Source organism: Equus quagga, chromosome 7, assembly GCF_021613505.1.
Source record: "Equus quagga isolate Etosha38 chromosome 7, UCLA_HA_Equagga_1.0, whole genome shotgun sequence".
Taxonomy (NCBI): domain Eukaryota; kingdom Metazoa; phylum Chordata; class Mammalia; order Perissodactyla; family Equidae; genus Equus; species Equus quagga.
This window is the reverse complement of record NC_060273.1, coordinates 130,331,770-130,351,761: the sequence shown is the minus strand read 5'-3', so window position 1 is coordinate 130,351,761 and position 19,992 is coordinate 130,331,770. Positions and strand designations below refer to the sequence as shown.

The 19,992-nt window shown below is 46.2% G+C and overlaps 1 protein-coding gene across 1 annotated transcript in view; it reads left to right on the top strand.

Annotated features, from left to right (window-relative positions):
• The window catches only part of SV2C (synaptic vesicle glycoprotein 2C), a 195,471-nt gene extending 176,653 nt beyond the window's left edge, over positions 1 to 18,818 (top strand). The window contains exon 13 of the mRNA XM_046667521.1: positions 17,012 to 18,818. Coding sequence (XP_046523477.1) covers positions 17,012 to 17,195 — 184 coding nt within the window. The 3' untranslated portion in view covers positions 17,196 to 18,818. The remainder of the gene's footprint in view (positions 1 to 17,011) is intronic.
• Positions 18,819 to 19,992: the final 1,174 nt, after the last annotated feature.

Sequence of the window (19,992 nt, the reverse complement as noted above, 5' to 3'; positions counted from 1 at the left end):
CACAGAAGGGAGTAGAAGGACCCTACGAAGCAGCTTTACCTACTTCGAAGACTTGTTGTGAGAACTCTGGGCTGGGAGTACATCCCCATGGATTATTTTAGTGGGGTCCTTGTAAGGTGCAAATTGTTTTTGGAGAGGTGGGGGAATCAGTTCCTTGGAATGGAAGCTTAGGGAAGATTTGTAGTGTATTCTGTGATACTCTCTGACACCAAATATGTGGTGTCTTTTCAATTCTCCAATCAATTCACCAATCAATTCTCCAATTCTAATGCTATCTACCTGGAGTTAGCATCAGATCCCACAAGTTAGAGGGCCTAGTCCTGCAAGACTGCCCCTGCTTTAGATGCCAACTGCAAATGGGGTGCCCAGGCTACTCACACTTCTGGCAGCCAGCTGCAAATTCAGGAATTCCCACAGCCCCCCAACAGGTTTGATAATTTACAAGAAAGACTTGTAGAATGCAGGAAAATGCTACACTTACTATTAAAGTTTCTTATAAAAGATATAAATGAACAGGCCAGATGAAGAAGTACATAGGGCATGGTCTGGAAGAGTCCTGAGTACAGGAGCCTCTGTCCCCATGGAGTGAGGGTGCACCACCCTCAGCATGTGGATGGATTCACCAGTCCGGAAGCTCTCTAGATCTATGGAGGTTTCATTACATGGGCGTGATTGATTAAATCATTGGCCATTGGTGATTGAACTCAGTCTCCTCCTGTCCCCTCCGCAGAGGTGGGGGGGGTGGTCACTTAAAGTCCCAACCCTGTAATGATGTGGCTGGTTTTTGTGGAAACCAGCCCCTATCCAGAAGCTCTCTAGGAGCCCTTCAAATTAAAGCAATGATAATATGTAGTTTTCTGTTATTATGCAGAAAAGCCAAGATTTTAAAGATTGATAGAATTCAGTGTTAAGTGCAGTGGGTGAGGATGGAATTACTGCTCAGAGACTGTTGTGGGAATTCTAAAAACAGGTACAACATTTTTTAGAAGCGAATCTAGCAATCTCAGTGTTTTTCCCTAGCTGCTTTCAGAGGATTTCTTGGTGTGGATTTCTTTGGATTATCATATTTTGGACTCGTTGGCTTCTTGAATCTGTAGGTTTATGTCTCTTGCTAAATTGGGGAGGTTTTCAGCCATTATTTATTTGAATACTTTTCTCCTGCGTGAACTCCAGTCACATAAGTATTAGATCTTTTGTTACAGTCCCACAGGTCCCTGATGCTCTGTTAATTTGTTCTCAGTCTATCTGCTCTATGTTTTTCAGACTGGAAAATTTCTATCTTCTGTCTTCCAATTCACTGATTCCTTCCACTGACTCCTCCTTTCTGCTGTTGAGCCCAGTCACTGAACTTTTTATTTTGGTTGTTGTATTTTCCAGTTCTAAAATTTCCATTTGGTTCTTCTTTATGTTTTCTATTTCTTTACTGAGGCCTTCTGTTTTTTCATGATGCTTTCTATATTTCATATGTTTCAAATGCATTCATAATTGCTCATTGGAAGGTTATCATCATGACTACTACTTAAATCTTTGTCAGATAATGCTAACATCTCTGTTTTCTCAGTGTTGGCATCTATTAATTGTCTTTTCTCGTTCCGTTTGAGATCTTCATGTGATGAGTGATATTTATTTGAAAGCAGTCATTTTCTTATGTTATGAGGTTTTGGATCTCATTTAAGCCTTTAGTTTTGGTTGGCTTTCCCAGACTCCTCTCTGGGAGGAGAAGGGGGTGCATTGCCTTGTTATTGCCAGGTGGAGGTAGATGTCCACTTCCCCACTGGGCCTCCATTGACACCTGAGAGGGGGTATCCTTGTTACTGCTGGGCAGGGGTGGGAGTCCAGGCTCCCCTCATGATCACAGATACCATGCAGGAGAGCTCATTACTGGCCAGCCAGGATGCAAGTCCCAGCTCCCTACTCAGCCTTCCCTGACACCACCCCAAGGGTGATGCTGAGGCCCCTCCTTACGGTTTCATGAGGGTGGAAGTCTAGGCTCTCCACTTGGCCTTTACTGGTGTGGCTGGCAGTTGGACTCTAGTTTTTTCTAGTGTTTGGAGGAGAGACATTATTGTCTAAACATTTTCTGTCTTGCTAGGCTGCCCCTATCCTGGTCCTTTGGCTACAGAGAGCAAGCTTTTGTTGGGGCTTTAAAAAATCCGTACCTGTTGCTATTTCCACGCTGCCAGCTTCTTCAGGTCCAAGTCTGAGATCTATAAGAAAACACAGGGAGCTCACCATTCCCATGATCCCTAGCTGCTCTGCCTTTTTTCTCTGTCTTTCAGAGTCTCCTTATGTTTCTTTTGTAATGTTCAGAATTTTTACCTCTACTTAGTGGGATGAATAAGAAAGTCTGTCTACTCCATCTCGATATGAATTTTAACATTGTTCATTTATTTCCTCAACTTTTTTTGAGTGCCTGTGATACAACCATGAATAAACCATTTGTCACAGAACTTAAGGACAGTGAACATCGAGTGCAACATGGTGTGGTCAGGGTTATTGGGAAGGAAGTCCGTGGTTCTGAAAGCAGAAGAGAGGGCTTCTTGGAAGATGTGACATCTAAGCTGAGACCTGAAGAATAGTAGATGACAGCCAGGCAGAGAGACAGAGAAAGAGTATTTCAGTCAGAGGAAATACTACCTGGAAAGCTCTGGAAGCAGAAGAGTTGCTGGAATTAAGCAAGGAACAGATCACGAAGGATCTTGTGAATTGCGTTAGCCTATGGCTATGGGGAGCCCTTGAGATGTTTTAGGGAGAAGTGACAAGGTCATGGGCTAGACAGCTCACTCAGTGGCCAGAAAGGGGGCAGGGAGACTAGTTAGGACACTGAAGATGGTGATGTGGACTAGAAAATGTAGGCAGGAACATTCAACATGTTCACAGATATTTAGAGAATAAGCAAAACCGGGTGCTTGATTAGATGTTGGGGCGAGGAAGGAGATCATCAAAGGTGATCCCAGTTTCTACTTGTGCAATTGTGTGGATGGTGAGGGCAGTTTTGAGACTGGGACACAGGAGAAGGAGTAGGTTTGGGCTGGGGTTGGGGAGATAATGAGCTCCATTTTGGACATGTTGGGTTTTCATGTTACCTGGCACAGTCTGATAGGCATTTGAATATTTACGTTTGGATGCAGAAAGACACCTGAGGTGAGAATAGAGCGTTCATTATCTAATGCATTAAACAAGTGATTCTGGACTATGTATCATGTGGCAGGAACTGTTCTGGTCCCTGGGATACAGCGGTGAACAGAACAGAAAGCCCTGGCTTGATGCAGCTTGCATTCTAGTTTGGAGAAGACAGTCAGTAACAATTAGATAAGTAAAGTAGCTATAATGTATCAGATGGTGCTAAGTGCTACAGAAGAATAAAGGTACATGGGGGCATAGAGAGTACTGGGGCCATGGGAGTTGTCATTTTTAATAGGATTGTCTAAGAATGTGCACCTGCAAAGGTGACATTTGAGCAAAGACCCAGGAAGATACTTGGGAAGAGAACATTCATAGTAGAGGCAACAGCAACTGCAAAGAGCCTGAGGTTTGAGTGCAGGAGGCCAGTTGGAGGAGGGGAAAGAAGCCTGGCAGACTGGAGCAGCATAAGCAAGTAGACGTAAGACGTAATAGGAGCAGGGTGGACACCGAAAGGACTTTGGTCTTCGTGCTGGATGACATGAAAATCCGTTGGAGGGTTTGGGGCAGAGGAGTGACATGATCTGATTTGTGTGTAAAAGAAGAACTGGCTTTTGTGTTTAAAATCTTCTATAGAAGATCTTAGATGGAATCAGGGAGACCAATTAAGAGTCCACTGAAATAATTGTGGCAAGATATAATGGTGCCAGTGGACACGGTGAGAATTTGTTCAATTCTGAAAATATGTTGAAGACCAACAGGCATTGCTGAAAGATTGGACCTGAGGTGTGAGGGGGGAAAGGATATTCAGAATGACTTTAAGGTTTTGGACCAGAGGCACTGAATGGCTGGAATTGCCTTTGCTGAAATGGGGAAGATTGTGGGAGGAGGAAGTTAAGGAGGAATTGAGAGCTTAGTTTTGTTCAAGTTTGAGATGCTATTAAATCTCCAAGTGGAGATGCCAAGTAGGCAATTGGATATGTGATACCAGAGCTCAGAGGTGAGGTTTAGGTGCAGGGGTAAAAATTTGAGCCCTTTCAGGACAGTCCTGCATCGCTCAACCACAGGGATACATTCTGAGAAATGCGTCATTAGGCGCTTTCATTGTGCGAACATCAAAGAGTGTACTTACACAAACCTAGATGGTATAGCTAATATACACCTATACTGAACGGTACTAATCTTATGGGACCACTGTCGTATATGTGGTCCATCATTGATCAAAACTGCATTATGTGGCTCATGACCGTATATAGATGTAATTTAAAGTCATGATGGTGGATGAGACCACCAAAAGACAAAGTGTAGATAAGAGGGGAGTTCTGAGGTCTCAGTCCTGAGATACTAGAAAATTCAGAGGTCAAGTTGATGAGGAGAACCCAGGAGAGCAGATTGGGAAGGAGCATCCAGTGAGCTAAAGAAGATCAGGCGTTAGGTCCTAGAAGCCAAGGGGAGAAAGGAGTTCAAGGAGGAGGGAGTGATCAGCTGTGATAGATGCTGCTGATGGATCAGAAAGATGAGGGGAATTTACTACTAGTATTGGAGGTTACACAGCAACTACATTGCTGGCCCTGGGTAAAGATGGGGGCCTGCTCACGGGCATCAAGGCAAAAGCCCAGTGGCCAGACCCGCAATCAAGGCAGCAGCTGATCCTGAGGCAGGCCTGGGCTTGAGACTCCCTTGGGGTTCAATTGACTTCTGAGCCCCAGGCAGGGCTGAATGTGCAAGCAGGAGATAAATGGCCACACTGTAAAGATAGGAGGCCCATAGGGACCCTTAGGAAGTGTGTGCATCTTCATGTTTGAAGACAACCAGCCATCCCTTTGTTATTTCGCACTCTTGTGCCGTGACTCTCCTGGAAACTGGGCTAGTACCAGTATGCAGAGATCAGGCAGTAGGTTAGAGAGACCTGGGGGTAGTTCAACTCAAAGGAAATAGGAACAGAGGTCCACAGAGGAATAATGTGTCTGAGAAGGCGAGAGTCGAGTCTGGGGTGAATCCGTCAAGGGAAGAAGGTCCAGAGTTACCACAGACCTGGACTAAGAAGGCATAGGCTGCAGGGTTAGGATACCAGGCCAGGAGACAAGGGTTCAATGGGCTGGAAACTCAGGCCAAGAGAGTAGAGACCAAAAAGCCAGCCCATAAACAAGTGGTCAGGATAACAAGGAGGTGTCATGACCTGCAAAAATGGGGCTTGATGCTGAGGAAGGGCTTTGCAAGTTAGAATTCTCTGTAAACTCTACAGTTAGGACATTAGGATGATAATAGCTTGCAGTTGGTCCTCAACAGTGTTCACTGGACTGACTTCTGCCCAGGGGCAGAGCCAAGGTGGCAGAACTAACTGCGGTGGGAACTGTGGGAGAGGAAGGTGACTCTGTTCATGCACTCACCCTGGCCCACCGTCTCCATCTTGATCCTCTGCCTTCCTCCCAACTCTGTGGAAACTGCTGGGGCTTCCTGCCAAGGCCAGTTTCCCAATGGGAAGGGCCCACCACAGTGATTGCAGCTGAGTGGTCCATGCAGTGCTCTTCTCCCTGGACTCGGAATTCTGACACACGACCTTGAAGGAGTGAGAAAAACTTGCAATTCTGCAGGGATCAGTGGAGTGAAGTGGGAAGACAGAAAGTCACATAGTTACAAGGCCTTTCTGAGAGAATTGGATGACGACATAAGGAGATGGAAAGACATTCCATGTACATGGATTGGAAGAATAAACATAGTTAAAATGTCCATTCTACCTTAAGCAATCTACAGATTCAATGCCATCCCAATCAGAATCCCAATGACATTCTTTACAGAATTACTACAAAGAATCCTAAAATTCATATGGGGCAACAAAAGACCCCGAATTTCTAAAGCAATCCTGAGAAAAAAGAACAAAACGGGAGGCATCACAATCCCTGACTTCAAAACATACTATGAAGCTACAGTAATCACAACAGCATGGTGCTGGTACAAAAACAGGTGCACAGATCAATGGAACAGAATTGAAAGCCCAGAAATAAAACCACACATCTATGGACAGCTTATCTTCGACAAAGGAGCTGAGGGCATACAATGGAGAAAAGAAAGTCTTTTCAACAAATGGTGCTGGGAAAACTGGAAAGCCACATGTAAAAGAATGAAAATTGACCATTCTTTTTCACCATTCACCAAAATAAACTCAAAATGGATCAAAGACCTAAAGGTAAGACCTAAAACCATAAGGCTTCTAGAAGAAAACGTAGGCAGTACACTCTTTGACATCGTATTAAAAGGATCTTTTCGGACTCCATGTCTTCTCAGAGAAGGGAAACAATAGAAAGAATAAACAAATGAGACTTCATCAGACTAAAGAGCTTCTTCAAGGCAAATGAAAACAGGATTGAAACAAAAAAACAACCCACTAACTGGGAAAAAATATTTGCAAGTCACATATCTGACAAAGGGTTAATATCCATAATATATAAAGAACTCTCACAACTCAACAACAAAAAATCAAACAACCCAATCACAAAATGGGCTGGAGACATGAACAGACATTTCTCCAAAGAAGATATATGGATGGCCAATAGGCACATGAAAAGATGCTCATCATCGCTGATCATCAGGGAAATGCAAATCAAAACTACACTAAGATATCACTTTACACCCATTAGAATGACAAAAATATCTAAAACTAATAGTAACAAATGTTGGAGAGGTTGTGGAGAAAAAGGAACCCTTATACACTGCTGGTGGGAATGCAAACTGGTGCACCCACTATGGAAAACAGTATGGAGATTCCTCAAAAAATTACAAATAGAACTACCATACGATCCAGCTGTCCCACTACTGGGTATTTATCCAAAGAGCTTGAAGTCAGCAATCCCAAAAGTCCTATGCACCCCAATGTTCATTGCAGCATTATTTACAATAGCCAAGACATGGAAGCAACCTAAGTGCCCATCAACAGACGAATGGATAAAGAAGATGTGGTACATATATACAATGGAATACTACTCAGCTGCAAAACAGAACAAACTCATTCCATTTGCAACAACATAGATGGACCTTGAGGGAATTATGTTAAGTGAAATAAGCCAGTTAGAGAAGGATAATCTAACATAGATGGACCTTGAGGGAATTATGTTAAGTGAAATAAGCCAGTTAGAGAAGGATAATCTCTGTATGACTCCACACATATGAAGAATTTAAAAATGTGGACTAAGAACGGTTTAGTGGATACCAGGGCAAAGGTGGGGTGGGGGGTGGGCACAAAGGGTGAAGTGGTGCACCTACAACATGAATGACAGACATTAATGTACAACTGAAATTTCACAAGACTGTAACCTATCAGTAACTCAGTAAAGAAAAAGGAAAGTCACATAGTTACAGTCGGGTATTTGTCCTGGAGGCTGGGACGGATACCAAGACTGAGAAGACAGGATTGCTTCGAGAAGCATTATAAGGGAAGAGATGAAGAGCAGAGCAAAATGATAGATCTTTGAAGTTTGGGCATTATTGAATATGCAAGTCATTGTATAGTATTTTGATCATTTCTACGTCAGCCCTACACACAGCAGCCTCTCTTCTGTGTCAAAAATAAGCAGGGAGCGGGGCCGGCCTGGTGGTACAGTGGTTAAATTCACATGTTCCACTTTGGCAGCCCGGGGTTTGCCAGTTCGGATCCCAGGTGTGGACCTACACACCACTCATCAAGCCATGCTGTGGCAGGCGTCCCACGTATAAAGTAGAGGAAGATGGGCATGGATGTTAGCTCAGGGCCAGTCTTCCTCAGCAAAAAGAGGAGGAGTGGCAGCAGATGTTAGCTCAGGGCTAATCCTCCTCAAAAAAAATAATAAAATAAGCAGGGAGCCTGTTATACATAATGTAGATAATGCGCAACTGATAAAAGTGTGAGATTCTCCTACTAGATGGGAGTATGAATGTGCCGCTGTGCCAGAGATAGAACAGATTCCCCAGCTTGCCAGAAATCTGGAAGGGAGCCCCACCCATCTAACCCACTGGTCCAGGGGAAGCTTCCTTTGTCCATCATTTCTCCAGGTCAGGCCCTGCCACCACGTGAATTGCTTTCAGCCTCCTTTAGGAATAGAACTCGGAGATGCCAACAGAAGATTCGTTCTGTTTATTGCGTTCAGTCAGTGCTGGTTGGCGTCCCACTCCCTAATTATAACTAGGAGAAAAATAATAATTTTTCCTTCATCTCTTGGAATCTTCAAAGAGTAAAGAATGTGAAATGATAGGTTGACCTGGATTTATCCACCATTTATTGACCCCATCCTTCACCTCCCTTCTTTTTCTCCCCTTCTTGGTCAAGATTTTAAACCCCCTGAAAGTCGTAAACATCACCCACCTCATGTACCAGGACACGTGCTCTGGCTCATTTTGGTTGTCAGTTCTGGCCTGCGTGTCCTTCTGCATCCAGGCAGTGACTTCCTGCTGCCACACTGTGTGTCCTTCTGCATCCAGGCAGTGACTTCCTGCTGCCACACTGTGGGCTTGGCAGAGCTCCACTGCTCACACTTCCTGTGTCCTTGGGCCCAGTAGCCATTTTCCCCTCCTCCATGGAGCTCAGGGCAAGGAGCTCCTACCTTGTAAGCTGGCCTGCTGCCCTGTGCAGAACCCCTCAGCCAGGCAGGACTGACTCAGGAATTCTCTCAGCACCATGCTCCTGCCTTTCTCGGGCCACTGGCTGCCTCTTCCCTTCCCCCTTACACATGCATAGTTTCAGACATGACCTCAGAAAGGATTTGAAAGTAAAGCCCTGATTGTTCCCACCTGCTATTCTCTGCTGGTCCTGGGCAGCTGCTGCTGTCACCCAGCGCTGAGGGATGGTCCTCTTCCTTGATGAACTGAAGTCAAAACATCTGTCCAGAATTAGCTAAGCTAAGCCCCTCCTCTCAGGACTGTTTTGTTTACACAGAGAAGTTGCCTATTCCCTCCCCACACTCCATCCTGAAGGTCTTTAATCCTGGATCTCTCACTGACCAGCTGTGTGACCTTGGGGGAGCCACTCAGCATAACTGTGCCTCTGTTGTTGGAGATATAAAATGAGGAGATGCTACATCTGTGGTCATGAAAATAAAGACCTCACTTATTTTATTTTTTGAAGATTTTGAGATGAAGGAATCTTTCCTTAACTATCTTATCTAACCACCCTGTATGCCTTCCATGTCCCTTCACCTGCTTCATTTTATATGTTTGTATTTCATGTGACCTGAGCCCCTCTGGCTGTTCAGCAAAGGTCAGATCCTTCTTGTCTCTGGCCGTCAGAAGTGGAGAGTGTGGGATGGGAGCCTATGTCCCCTTCACCCACCACCCCACCGCAGTGGCAGCCAATCCTACCAGACATGCACATGGGCACAAAAACAGTCATCCAGCCTGTTCTTGACTCCAGGGACTCCAGCTCCCTGCCTTTGGATACCGAACAAGCCCTCGCATGAGGGCCGTGGACATCATGGAAGTGCTGATAGCAGGACCACCAGACTTGGGGCTGGCCAGACAGCAGAGTGCACCTTTAAGTATCAGGGTGCAGGACCAGTGGCCTCTAGAATCTGGAGTCTATGCTAAGGGTACCGTTTGAGGTTGCTGGGCTTGGAGGATGCTTGTCCATCCATCGTGCTTAGGGCAGAACATTCTCTCCAATCAAGTGCATAGCAACCACTCATGTCACTGATGACAAATCGTCTCTGTGTTCATTCACAAACCCTCTCGTGCAGACTTCTAGAACTGTATTTAAAGCCCTACATAGCCATCTCTGGCCTGTTGATTCATGATTAACATGTTTTAAATTCTATGGGTATAGAGACAACTTCTTTTCATACTTTTTATACTTTTAAAGCAAATTTACCACCAGACCACGTGATGGTAGGAGGTAAGGGTGCACATTTATTTGTTTCCTCTCTTGTCCTCCACCAGAACGGGAGCTCTTGAGGGCAGGACTTTGTTTTCCTTATTTACTACCATGAGTCCAGGTGAATGGGTGAATGAATAAATGAGAAAGAAAGAAAGAAAGATGCTTTTCAAAATTCAGCTGGTTGTGGGCTATAGTTTTGCTTTCTGTGTGGGGCCCAGCCCCACTCTCCAGGGTGAGCTATGGGGACCAGTATGAGTGAGCAGGCCTTGCTCTTCAGCTCCCTCTCGCTGCCCTCCGTGTCCCTCTTCCACTCCTGCCATCCAGCCTGTGACATGCGATCCTTCCTGTGTCAGCGCCCCCTTCCCCATAAAGCACTGCCTCTTGGAAGCCCTCTTCCTCTGCCCTCCCATTCTCCATCAATAGCGTGGAGACCTGAACTCAGCTGCTGGCTCTGCCAGAAAAGGGCGGGGTGTAACTTCTTTTTTTTTTTTTGAGGAAGATTAGCCCTGAGCTAACTACTGCCTGTCCTCTTTTTGCTGAGGAAGAATGGCCCTGAGCTAACATCCATGCCTATCTTCCTCTACTTTATACGTGGGATGCCTACTACAGCATGGCTTTTGCCAAGCGGTGCCATGTCTGCTCCCGGATCCGAACCTTAACAACGGGCCGCCGAGAAGCGGAACGTGTGCTGGCCCTGGGGGTATAACTTTATAACCTTTCTGGGGCATGGCTTCCTCCTCTGAGAAATGAAGGGTGAGCCGGCTCTGTGCTGAGTGTTTAGGTGACCTCACTTAACCCTATTTAATCCTCACTGCCAGTCCTACAAGAGTAGGGAACTTTACTCCATTTTCAGGGGAGGATAGCGAGGCTCAGAGAGGGGCAGTAACTTGCCCCGATCGCTTAACCTCAAACCCAGATGTGTGACTGCACGGGCCACTCCCTGCAAAAGCTCACCTGGCAATTGGGACCTGCAGCCACGTTCATGAGCCACGGCCTCAGGTGACCTCCAGGCTGCCTCCCAGTGCTCACGTTCACTCTGTGATTACTCACCCTGGCCCAGGTGCTCACTTCCCAGCTCGCTTTATCAGATAAATGATAAGACACAAAGCCTTCCATTATTACCTGCCTGTGGATATTTGCATTTCAACAGGAACAAGCAACAGGAAGACCCTTGTTGGCGGTGGGGGCGGGAGGGAGATGAGGGGCTGCTCTGGCCAAGGATTCCTCTCGGCCCACCAGCCCCAGGTAAGTCCTTCTCCACGTGTGTGAGTAACGACAGCCCTGCTTGCAGGAGTGTAGGTTGCCCAGGTTAAGGGGGATAAACAGCCCACACACATACACTCACCACCTACTTGGACAAGACAAACTTTCTCTTTCTTTGAAGATCCGAAAGCAATTGAATTCAGTCTTTTCTGACTTAAGAATGTGAAATTTGGGTTTTTTTCCTCTGAAAAAACAAGGTGATAGTCTGGCATCAATAAACAAACATGGCCCAACTAATGCCCATTAAAAGGCTCATGACAGAAGTCTCCCTCTAACACATTTTGAAAACATTGGGAAATTCCTTAGTTCATTTCACAAGTTTCGTAGTCCTGAAAGGGGTTGTGTGAGTGAGTGTAAAAGCCACACAGCCCATCCAGAGATGTGGCGGGACCTAAGTCAGGCTAAATCCAGACAGGAGATCCCTGAGATTGGTACAGCCATCCCTTAGAGGGGAGCAGGAGGGAGGGGCTCTTCCAGCAGGAGAGCCTCCACGGCTGCCCAGAGTCGGATAACAAGAGTTGGAAGAGAAGGAAATGATTCAGCTTAGGTGAGAAAATGATTGCCTCTGGTGAGAATGAGCTGGGAAAAGCAGAGTTAACAGGAGTGCTTAAGAGCTGGAGCAGGGAGAGGAGGAGGCTGGGTGAGGCCTTTGGACAGGATTCCTCTCGTCTTCATGCCCTCGGTCTCACCCACCACATCGTAACCATTCTCCGTGGCTGTGTTGCACTGCCTGGTGCTCCCTAATGAGCACGTCCAAACCAAGGAGGTCTTCTACAGGATGGTGCTCATTGCAATACCGTTTATGTTCCCCCAGATTTGGAAAGCTCCTAATTATCCAACGGTATGGTTACAGAAATAACAGTTATATGCTCAACCGTTTCATTTTAAACAAAACGTAAATAACATGGTGTTGCTGAACAAGGTTCACTTTTGCCCCTCACCCAGAAAGCCAAGAACCAAGACGACAAGGTTGCAGCAGAGAGAGGGTTTAATCACAAGGCAGCCAAGTGAGGAAACGGGAGAGCGAGTCTCAAATCCACCCCTCCGAAAATGAGGACTCAGGCATATTTATGGGGTTTGGGGCAAGGTGGTCTCAAGTGTGGAGATAGATGATTGGAGGTGAGGAGAGGTGAGGTAATTGGTGAGCTGCACAAGCGTAGTCAGACCCCATGCCTCTTCATAGGATGCACGTTCACAAAATGGCGGCATTAGCATGATCTGAGGGTGGAGTTTTTAGCCTCCTGACGTCAAAAGGTCCCTAACGGGGCATCGGTGTGGGCCCAGTTGATGGGTTGGTGGTCTCAACCCGCCTGAAGTGGACAAGGGGTCCTAATTCCTGAAAAGCAGCTCCCACACCCATTGCCATGGTGACCAGGCTCTAGGGAGATGTTATCTATAGGAGCCTACAAGGAGTCAGATAGCATATTGCCTTAGCAGCACAGTTAACTATGGGCGAGGAAATAAATAAAAACGATAATCAGTAACAGCAAAAAAGAAAAACCTTTAGTTACTAGTATGTAATCATCAGTGGCTAACTGTTTACCTGTTTCAACTGGCTCTGAGAAGCCATCCCTCAACTGCCCCCAACCCTGGCCTGAGGTCACTTCCCATCCTCTGTGTGCAATCCCCCCATCAGCCATAGTCCAGGTGGGTGTCTTTATCGCTGCACCCAACAGGTCATGTTATCTTGCTCTCTTTACATCTGTCTTAGTGCAAAAGGGGACTTCATCTTACTCATTTTGGGGTCCCTGTGCCTAGCACAGTGCTTTACATAACAGATGCTTAAAGAGTGACTGTTAAATGAGTACACGCCTAGGAGAATGTGTTAATTAGGACAATGTTAAGGACCAATTTGGTTATTAGACAAATATTCAAGGGGTTTTTAGTGCTCTTGGCATTGCAGTCCGATAGCTCAGATGGAGTCTATGTTAAAATAACTTTTTTCAGTTAACCTGGGAACCTGGCCATCATTGGTAATACTGTTTCTGTGAGAAAAATAAAAGTCATTCTGTTTTTAAATAGCCATCTTCCAGATGAATCTTTAGGTCACAGTGTATTCCTGATTTAAGGACGGCCTGCACTTTCCAAAATGCCCCACGCTGAGTAGTTTCTACCCATGATTTGACTGAGTTGTCCAGAAAAAGTTCCTTTCCAAAAATTGGGCCTAGACACAGAGAAGGCTCACATTTTACCCTTTACTAGGTAAATTCCGTGAGCTGAGTCTGGATGTACACATTTCAGTCCGTTTCAAAATATAGAATTTAATTTTTTTCTCCTAACAGTTTCATCGGTCACCGAGGCAGATATTTCGGCCAATGTTTAAAACAACGGCTAGTCCTGGCGTGGTGCCAGCGTGTGCCAGGCATTGCTGAGTGCTGCTATTATTCAGTGTCCCTTTCTTCTTCCCAGGAGCCTCAAAAAACCCACAGCTGATCCTGTACTAAAGTCAGAAAAAGCAAATAAGAGGCTGGACATGAGGGCAAAACTATCTTCACTCTATCCAGAGAGGAGCCAGCGGTTTCCTTTTCCTGGCCACCAATTAACATAAAATTAAATAAATGAACTAGAACTCGCTGAATTGTGAGGGCCCTGCAAAAAGAGCCACAGCGCTGAGCAAACCAGCTCCCTGCACCAGTATCCGCTTCTCAGACGGGAGTTAACGGTGCAGGGAGAAGGGCCGGTGGAGGGGAACAGGGCTGCTGCAGCCACAGGGCACTGTCTGGGAAAAGAATTTGCATTGAAAAGATTTAAATAGATAGGGTTAGCAAGAACTGAAAACAAAGGATTCTGGCTGGAGAGGCGGAGGAACGGGGATGGAGTTTATAGAAAGACAATAGATCGTGTCATTCTCTCTCTTCGGTGCTTGTTGGTTCAGAGAAGGCATGGAACATCTTTGGTCCAAACAAGAATGCAGTACCCTGTCCCGCTGCTGAGAAGTCAGCAGGCGGGGCCTCTGCGTGCTCTGAGCTCCCCACCCTCCAGGGACTTTAGGAGCACAAGGTGACTTGTGCTTTCTTGTGTCTGCAGAAGTAATGGCCTTCCTTTAAGAGCAAGGGAATAAAGGAGCTAAATGCTTGTTTGTTTTATAAACAGATAACCCCCAAGGGAGAGCCACTTTGAGAATGATTTTTCTAATACAGCTGTACCTCCAACGCATAGAAAACTAAAACTTCCAGCTGCAAGTATTTGAAGAAATAATTTAGTTATCCAAGGAAAGGACAGTCACAATTTCTCGAATGCCGACACCAATTTAAGGAGCCTATGTGCTTTGCATCCACACTAGATTTTCATCTGAAAAACTGCCTCTGCTTGGTAAATGAAAACGGAGATTTAGGAAATAAGGACTTCATGGTCTTTTTAGAAGCTTCAGATCCCAGATGCTGCTGATGGGTCTTAGTGCTGCGCAGAAGCTCAGGCAGTCGTCCGTTCCTCCGTTACAGTTTCCGTAATAAGAGATAGCCGCCGGCATTTTATACCGTTCTGTTATCCCAGAGGTTTATGGTTCGGGAAAATACAGTTATCTTAACCCAGGTATAAATTCTGTGCGGGTCATTCTGCAGTTTCAGCCTTGAGAGACGTCTTCACACAGAAGAATGTTTTCCTTTCTCTTATCAGCAACATGCACACAAGCCATTTCTCCCGGAACAAGACAGCTTATCTTGCTACCATAAGATGTATTTGGTAATTTATGACTCTAGAATCTAGAAACTAAAATGTAGTTTAAAAAAATTGAAAGAAGCCAATCTGAAAAGGCTACAACGGTATGATTCCAATTGTGTGACATTCTGGAAAAGGCAAAACTATGGAGACAGTAAAAGATGAGTGGTTGCCAGAGGTTAGGGTGGAGAGAAGGAGGATGACTGCGGACTGCGGGGCAGGGAAACTGGCCTTCTGTAGGATCCTGTGACGGTGGAGACACTGTGCATTTCTCAGCCCATAGAATATGCAACACAGAGAGTGAACCCTAGTGTAAGCTAAGGACTTCAGTTGATGATAATTGGTTAATATTGGCTCATCAATTGTAACAAATGTGCCACACTGAGATGTTAATAATACGGGTGGGGATGAGGGGGTATAGGGAACCCTCTTTACTTTTCACTCGATTCTTTTTGGAAACCTAAAACTGCTCCACAAAGTCTATTAATTAAAAAAAAAAGGCAGGTCATCCTCCTGGCATCATCTCCATGGAGGCGGGGGAGGAGGGGATGGTGACGTCCTTCTGTGGTACCCAACATGTGGCCTCAAGCAATTGCGTGGTTATCGGTGTATGAAATCTCCTTATGTTTCTGGTGGTCCTTGTTATTACTAGTTTCCATGTTTAAAAACAAACCAAAAAGAAGAAGAATATAGAATTAGCTTCCCCTCTTCTCAAGAAGTTCCTGTTTCTCAGTCAGAGGTTCCCTTACACCCCTTCCAGAATCAAAGAGCCGGCAACTTTGCGGCACCGCAGAACCTGCTGGCTCCACCTTCTAGGTGTCTTGGCCAGAAAGAAAGTCAGCGCTTGCTGCTCCCTTTCGGGTCTGATCTTACCAGAGAAATCATTGGCCCTGCGCTAATCACAGGCCAGTTCCTGCAGCGCAGGAGGAATGCGTATTCCTTTCCTATGGTGCAGGCAGGGGCATGGCTGGATAATAACCACGATAAACGTCTACAATTGTAGCAGATATCACTAGGAACAACACAAGTATTGGTGAATCGTTGTTATGACAATCCAAGAGAAACCACACTTACAAGTTTACAAATCAAAGAAAGATGTGCACGAAATGCTGCATTTTACAGCGTGTGAAATGCATTTCCCTCTGGAGGGGGGAGAATGTATCCAGCAATTACCTGGCATTGAGTGTGCCTTTAATACACACGTGTACCCAGTGACAGACAAAAACGGTGAACCGGCATAAAGGCAGAGGAAATTCACATCATCGTCTCATGATGTCAGTGGTATAGGTACTCCCTGAACAAGACGAAGTTCCCTACCAAGAAGACCACAGGAAAGGCACATTCAACACACGTGAAGATAGCAAAATATTTCTTTTCCAAAGACTGTCGTCAGAAATGGGATGTGTCTCATTTATGTCCTACCTGCACATCTTAACTGCTAGCAGAGTACGCAAGATCTCTCTAGGCCTACAGTCGGATTCTTCTCTATAAGATTTTCTTGGACTTAATTTCTCACATAGAACTCTGAGGAGCAGAGAAGAAATGTTGCACCAGCTCGTTGGTGAGCTGCCCAGGCTGGTGTCCGGTCCTTCCTGCTGCCAAAAAGTTTGGGAAGAGATAGATGGTTCACCTCCACGGTACCAGAGAGATGCGGAATGCAGCCCAGGCACCCTTGATTTTCTCTGAAAATCCCATGGGCTTTTGCTATTTAAAACCTTGCACATTAATTAAGCTAAGAGGAAATAAGGGCGTATAAAAAAAATCTAAAGAAATATATTGTCATACATTTTAATTTAACTCTGCAAGAGAAGAGAGACTTTTTTTGCTCTGCAATTTCCTTTCCTTTTCTGTTCGTGATAAATCAGAACACATGGGCATAATAAGAATCAGTCGAGGTGGTGAGAAAGTCAACAGAGGGCTGAAGGAACCCTTCCTTCAGCTTTTTGAAGTACCAAAAGCTGGGGTTCTCAACCTCCAGAGGTGCCCACGAGCATTTGTTTATTTACTCTAATGATGCACACAACAATCTACTTGCAGATCACTGAAAATCACCATGTAGGATGCTTGTGTCTGAAGGTGGAATCTTGGAAGTCACTTTCTCAACCTTGTCTGTCTCTCTCTCCTTTGCAGGGCAACAGGCTTTGGCTTCTTGAATGCCCTATGCAAAGCAGCAACCGTCCTTGGAAACCTAATCTTCGGCTCCCTGGTCAGCATCACCAAAGCCATCCCCATCCTGCTGGCCTCCACCGTGCTTGTGTGCGGAGGACTGGTGGGGTTGCGCCTGCCGGACACACGAACCCAGGTCTTGATGTAACGGGAAAAAAGCCATCCGTCCTGTGTTTCTTTCTCCTGCCCTGTGTCAACCCTCCCGACTGACTCAAGGCTTCAGATGTTTCAACTATAAAAAGGTGGTCAAATATCAGAATGCTAACTCTTGCTGTGACTAAAATTCAGATGCATGCGTGTCTTGCCCCTTCAATGTGATTTTGCACATTTTTTTTAACGCATTGATATTTTTCCTAACTGCGATGCTACTGCCTCCCAGGAATCAATGGAAGCATTTTTTCAAATGTTCTAGTCAGCCGGGCCTCCCTAAGCTTCTGCTCAGTGAAGTTTCAGAAGCTCAGAAGAGGACTGTGCTGCCGTAAGAAATAGATCCTGCTCCTGTTTCAACATCCACAGGAAATCTAAGTTGGCATATAATTGTATTTGTGCTGAGGAGAGGGATTCCTTTTTTTTTTTTTTTCAAACAGAGTGATATTTCCTGTTTACTTAGAAAAGGATACCCAGCAATTCTTGCTGTGACAGCAGGGCCTTTCAAAGAAAACCATGTGGTACCAAACAGAGCTGGGTGGGGCTCTTTCAGGCATGACAATTGAGGTGACTCCGCTGACAAGAAAAATAAAGGCTGTGCACTTCGCTGCAAAGATCTGAGTGAGCTGCATAAGCAAGATTTCTGCCGGAAAGCCCAATTAAACTTCTAAAAAATAGGAGGAAAAGGGACCGTCAGTGTCTGTGATTGTGGCATGTGGATCAGAATGTCAGAAAATCAGATCAGAGAAAGAGAGCTTCTGCCTCCATTTACCCCGCGTCTCCCCACCTCTCCCCCAGCTGCCACTCGTCTTGCCAGAGAGCAGGTGCAAGGAAAGAAAGCCACCTTCTAAAACCTGGGTCTGCCTACCTGGTCCCGCCGGCCATCCAGACTCTCTCCAGTCCAGAGACTGTCAGTCATCTGAGTTATACATTGCAAGTTAGGAAGAAATTCACACCTAAAGCCATTTGGAAATGCAAAATGATACCTCGAGGGTACCGCTTTCCTGAGGAACAGTGCCCCCGGGTAGTTGATATTGGACTTTCTGGCTGGCATCACTGAAGTGGGTCCCGTTCCTCCAGTTTCTGCTGGGCTGGGGCACTGGGCACTGTGTTCCTGGCTGCTGGCTCTGTGTGAAATCACAGCCTGCCATTCTCCAAGGGCCCCTCTAGCAGACAACGTCAGCATCTCCTGGTGGGTTTTGGCTGCTCATTTTACCTCTGAATCTGCCGGGCCTGGAAGAGAGAGGTCAGCAGGACATTCCCACGGGCTGGCAGCTCCGTGACCTTCTCACCCCTCGGGCCTGCCCCTCCTCCAAGCTTGTCCTTTTTACTCATCTTCTTTGAAATTGGCAGCCTCCTTGTAGACTTGCAGTGATGACCAGCAGCCAGGAATAAATCCCATATCAAAACATTCCTTTTTTACTCTCTGTCCTGTTAGAGGGTTATCTTCATTACTTATTATAGGCATTTCCAGCAGGCCACAGCCCTGGGGCCTCGGGGAGGGGACTGACTTTGTTTGCAGTAGTCATTACATCCAAAGATGTCTTAACCCCAGAGGCCACTCGGCCTCCCTGCTCCCCCCACCCCACCCCGCAGTGATCCTCCTGGAGCTCCAGACTGCAGGGTTCAGATTCCCTGAAAAGCTGCTTTCATTAACATAAGCCATTAATCACCTCCCCCTTAAAGTAGTTCGAGTCTGTAGAGGGGGCAGCCTGGGGTGGGGGGCTGGCAGGAAGAAGGTGCTTCCCTGGGGACACGGGCTCGGAGCCAGAACATCGGGAAAGTTCAAGCCAAAAGCTACAAAGGTGGCAGGAGGAAGGGAACGCAATAAAAACTAGGTGAGACCTATGAGACTGACATCAGCAAAGCAGGGGAGAAACAGAACCTGCCCTCCTCCCCTGCCCCGCCCCGCCTGCCCCCTCCTGTGATTTATTGGAGGACAAAGATGGCAGTCAGACAACCCAAGAAGGTACCCTTCTGTTACTCCTCTTCCATAGGTATTTGTTCCCCACCTACCTACCCCTTGATTTATCTTGTTAAAAAAGACCTATCTGGGGACCTGAGCAGGTTTTTCTAGTTGAACGTAGCACGCGCAGTGATAACCGCAGATGTGGGATGTGTGTCCCCGTCAAGCCATTCAAAAGAAGATAGAAATGGGCACGGAGGCCGCTCTTGAGCCTTCCATGATGGTTAACTTTGCTCCCTGGGCCACCTTACTTTGAGAAATGTCTGTTGTGGCTCTAAATGCATAAAATATCTCCCAAGCTGCAGAGCGCAGTGTACACGGAATTTTGCTCGCACACTGAGTTGGGTCAGAATAGGAGGAACCAGCAGAACCCCACCTCCTGAGACCTGCCAGCGTGCCTCTCCAGAAGGGCTTTTCTTGGCCTTCTTGTCACCTAATCCGAGCCCCCCAGGTGGCCCAAGAGGGGTCTATTCTAATTTCCTGGACAGTCTGTGGTCACAAACCTTCTTGGTCACCACCTCTTCCACCTTCCGTGCAGTTTTCTCTGCCTCCCCCATGTTGCTCCCATCACCCTGATTCCCTACAAGAGAGCTCAGGTTGTTCCCAAATATGTGGTGTGGCCTGTCTGGCTTGTCCTGGGTTGGCTGGAGTAAGACACAGCCGTGCGAGTAAACAGAAACTCTCAGTTCTATCCGAATGGCAACTGGCACAGGACATGCAACCAGCCTCCCGTTTCATCCACAGTGGAAGGAAAACGCGAGTACGTGCAAAGAGAGAGCCTAGGGGACAGTCCCACTTGCTCCGATATCTCTAACTCCCTTTCTGTCTAAAA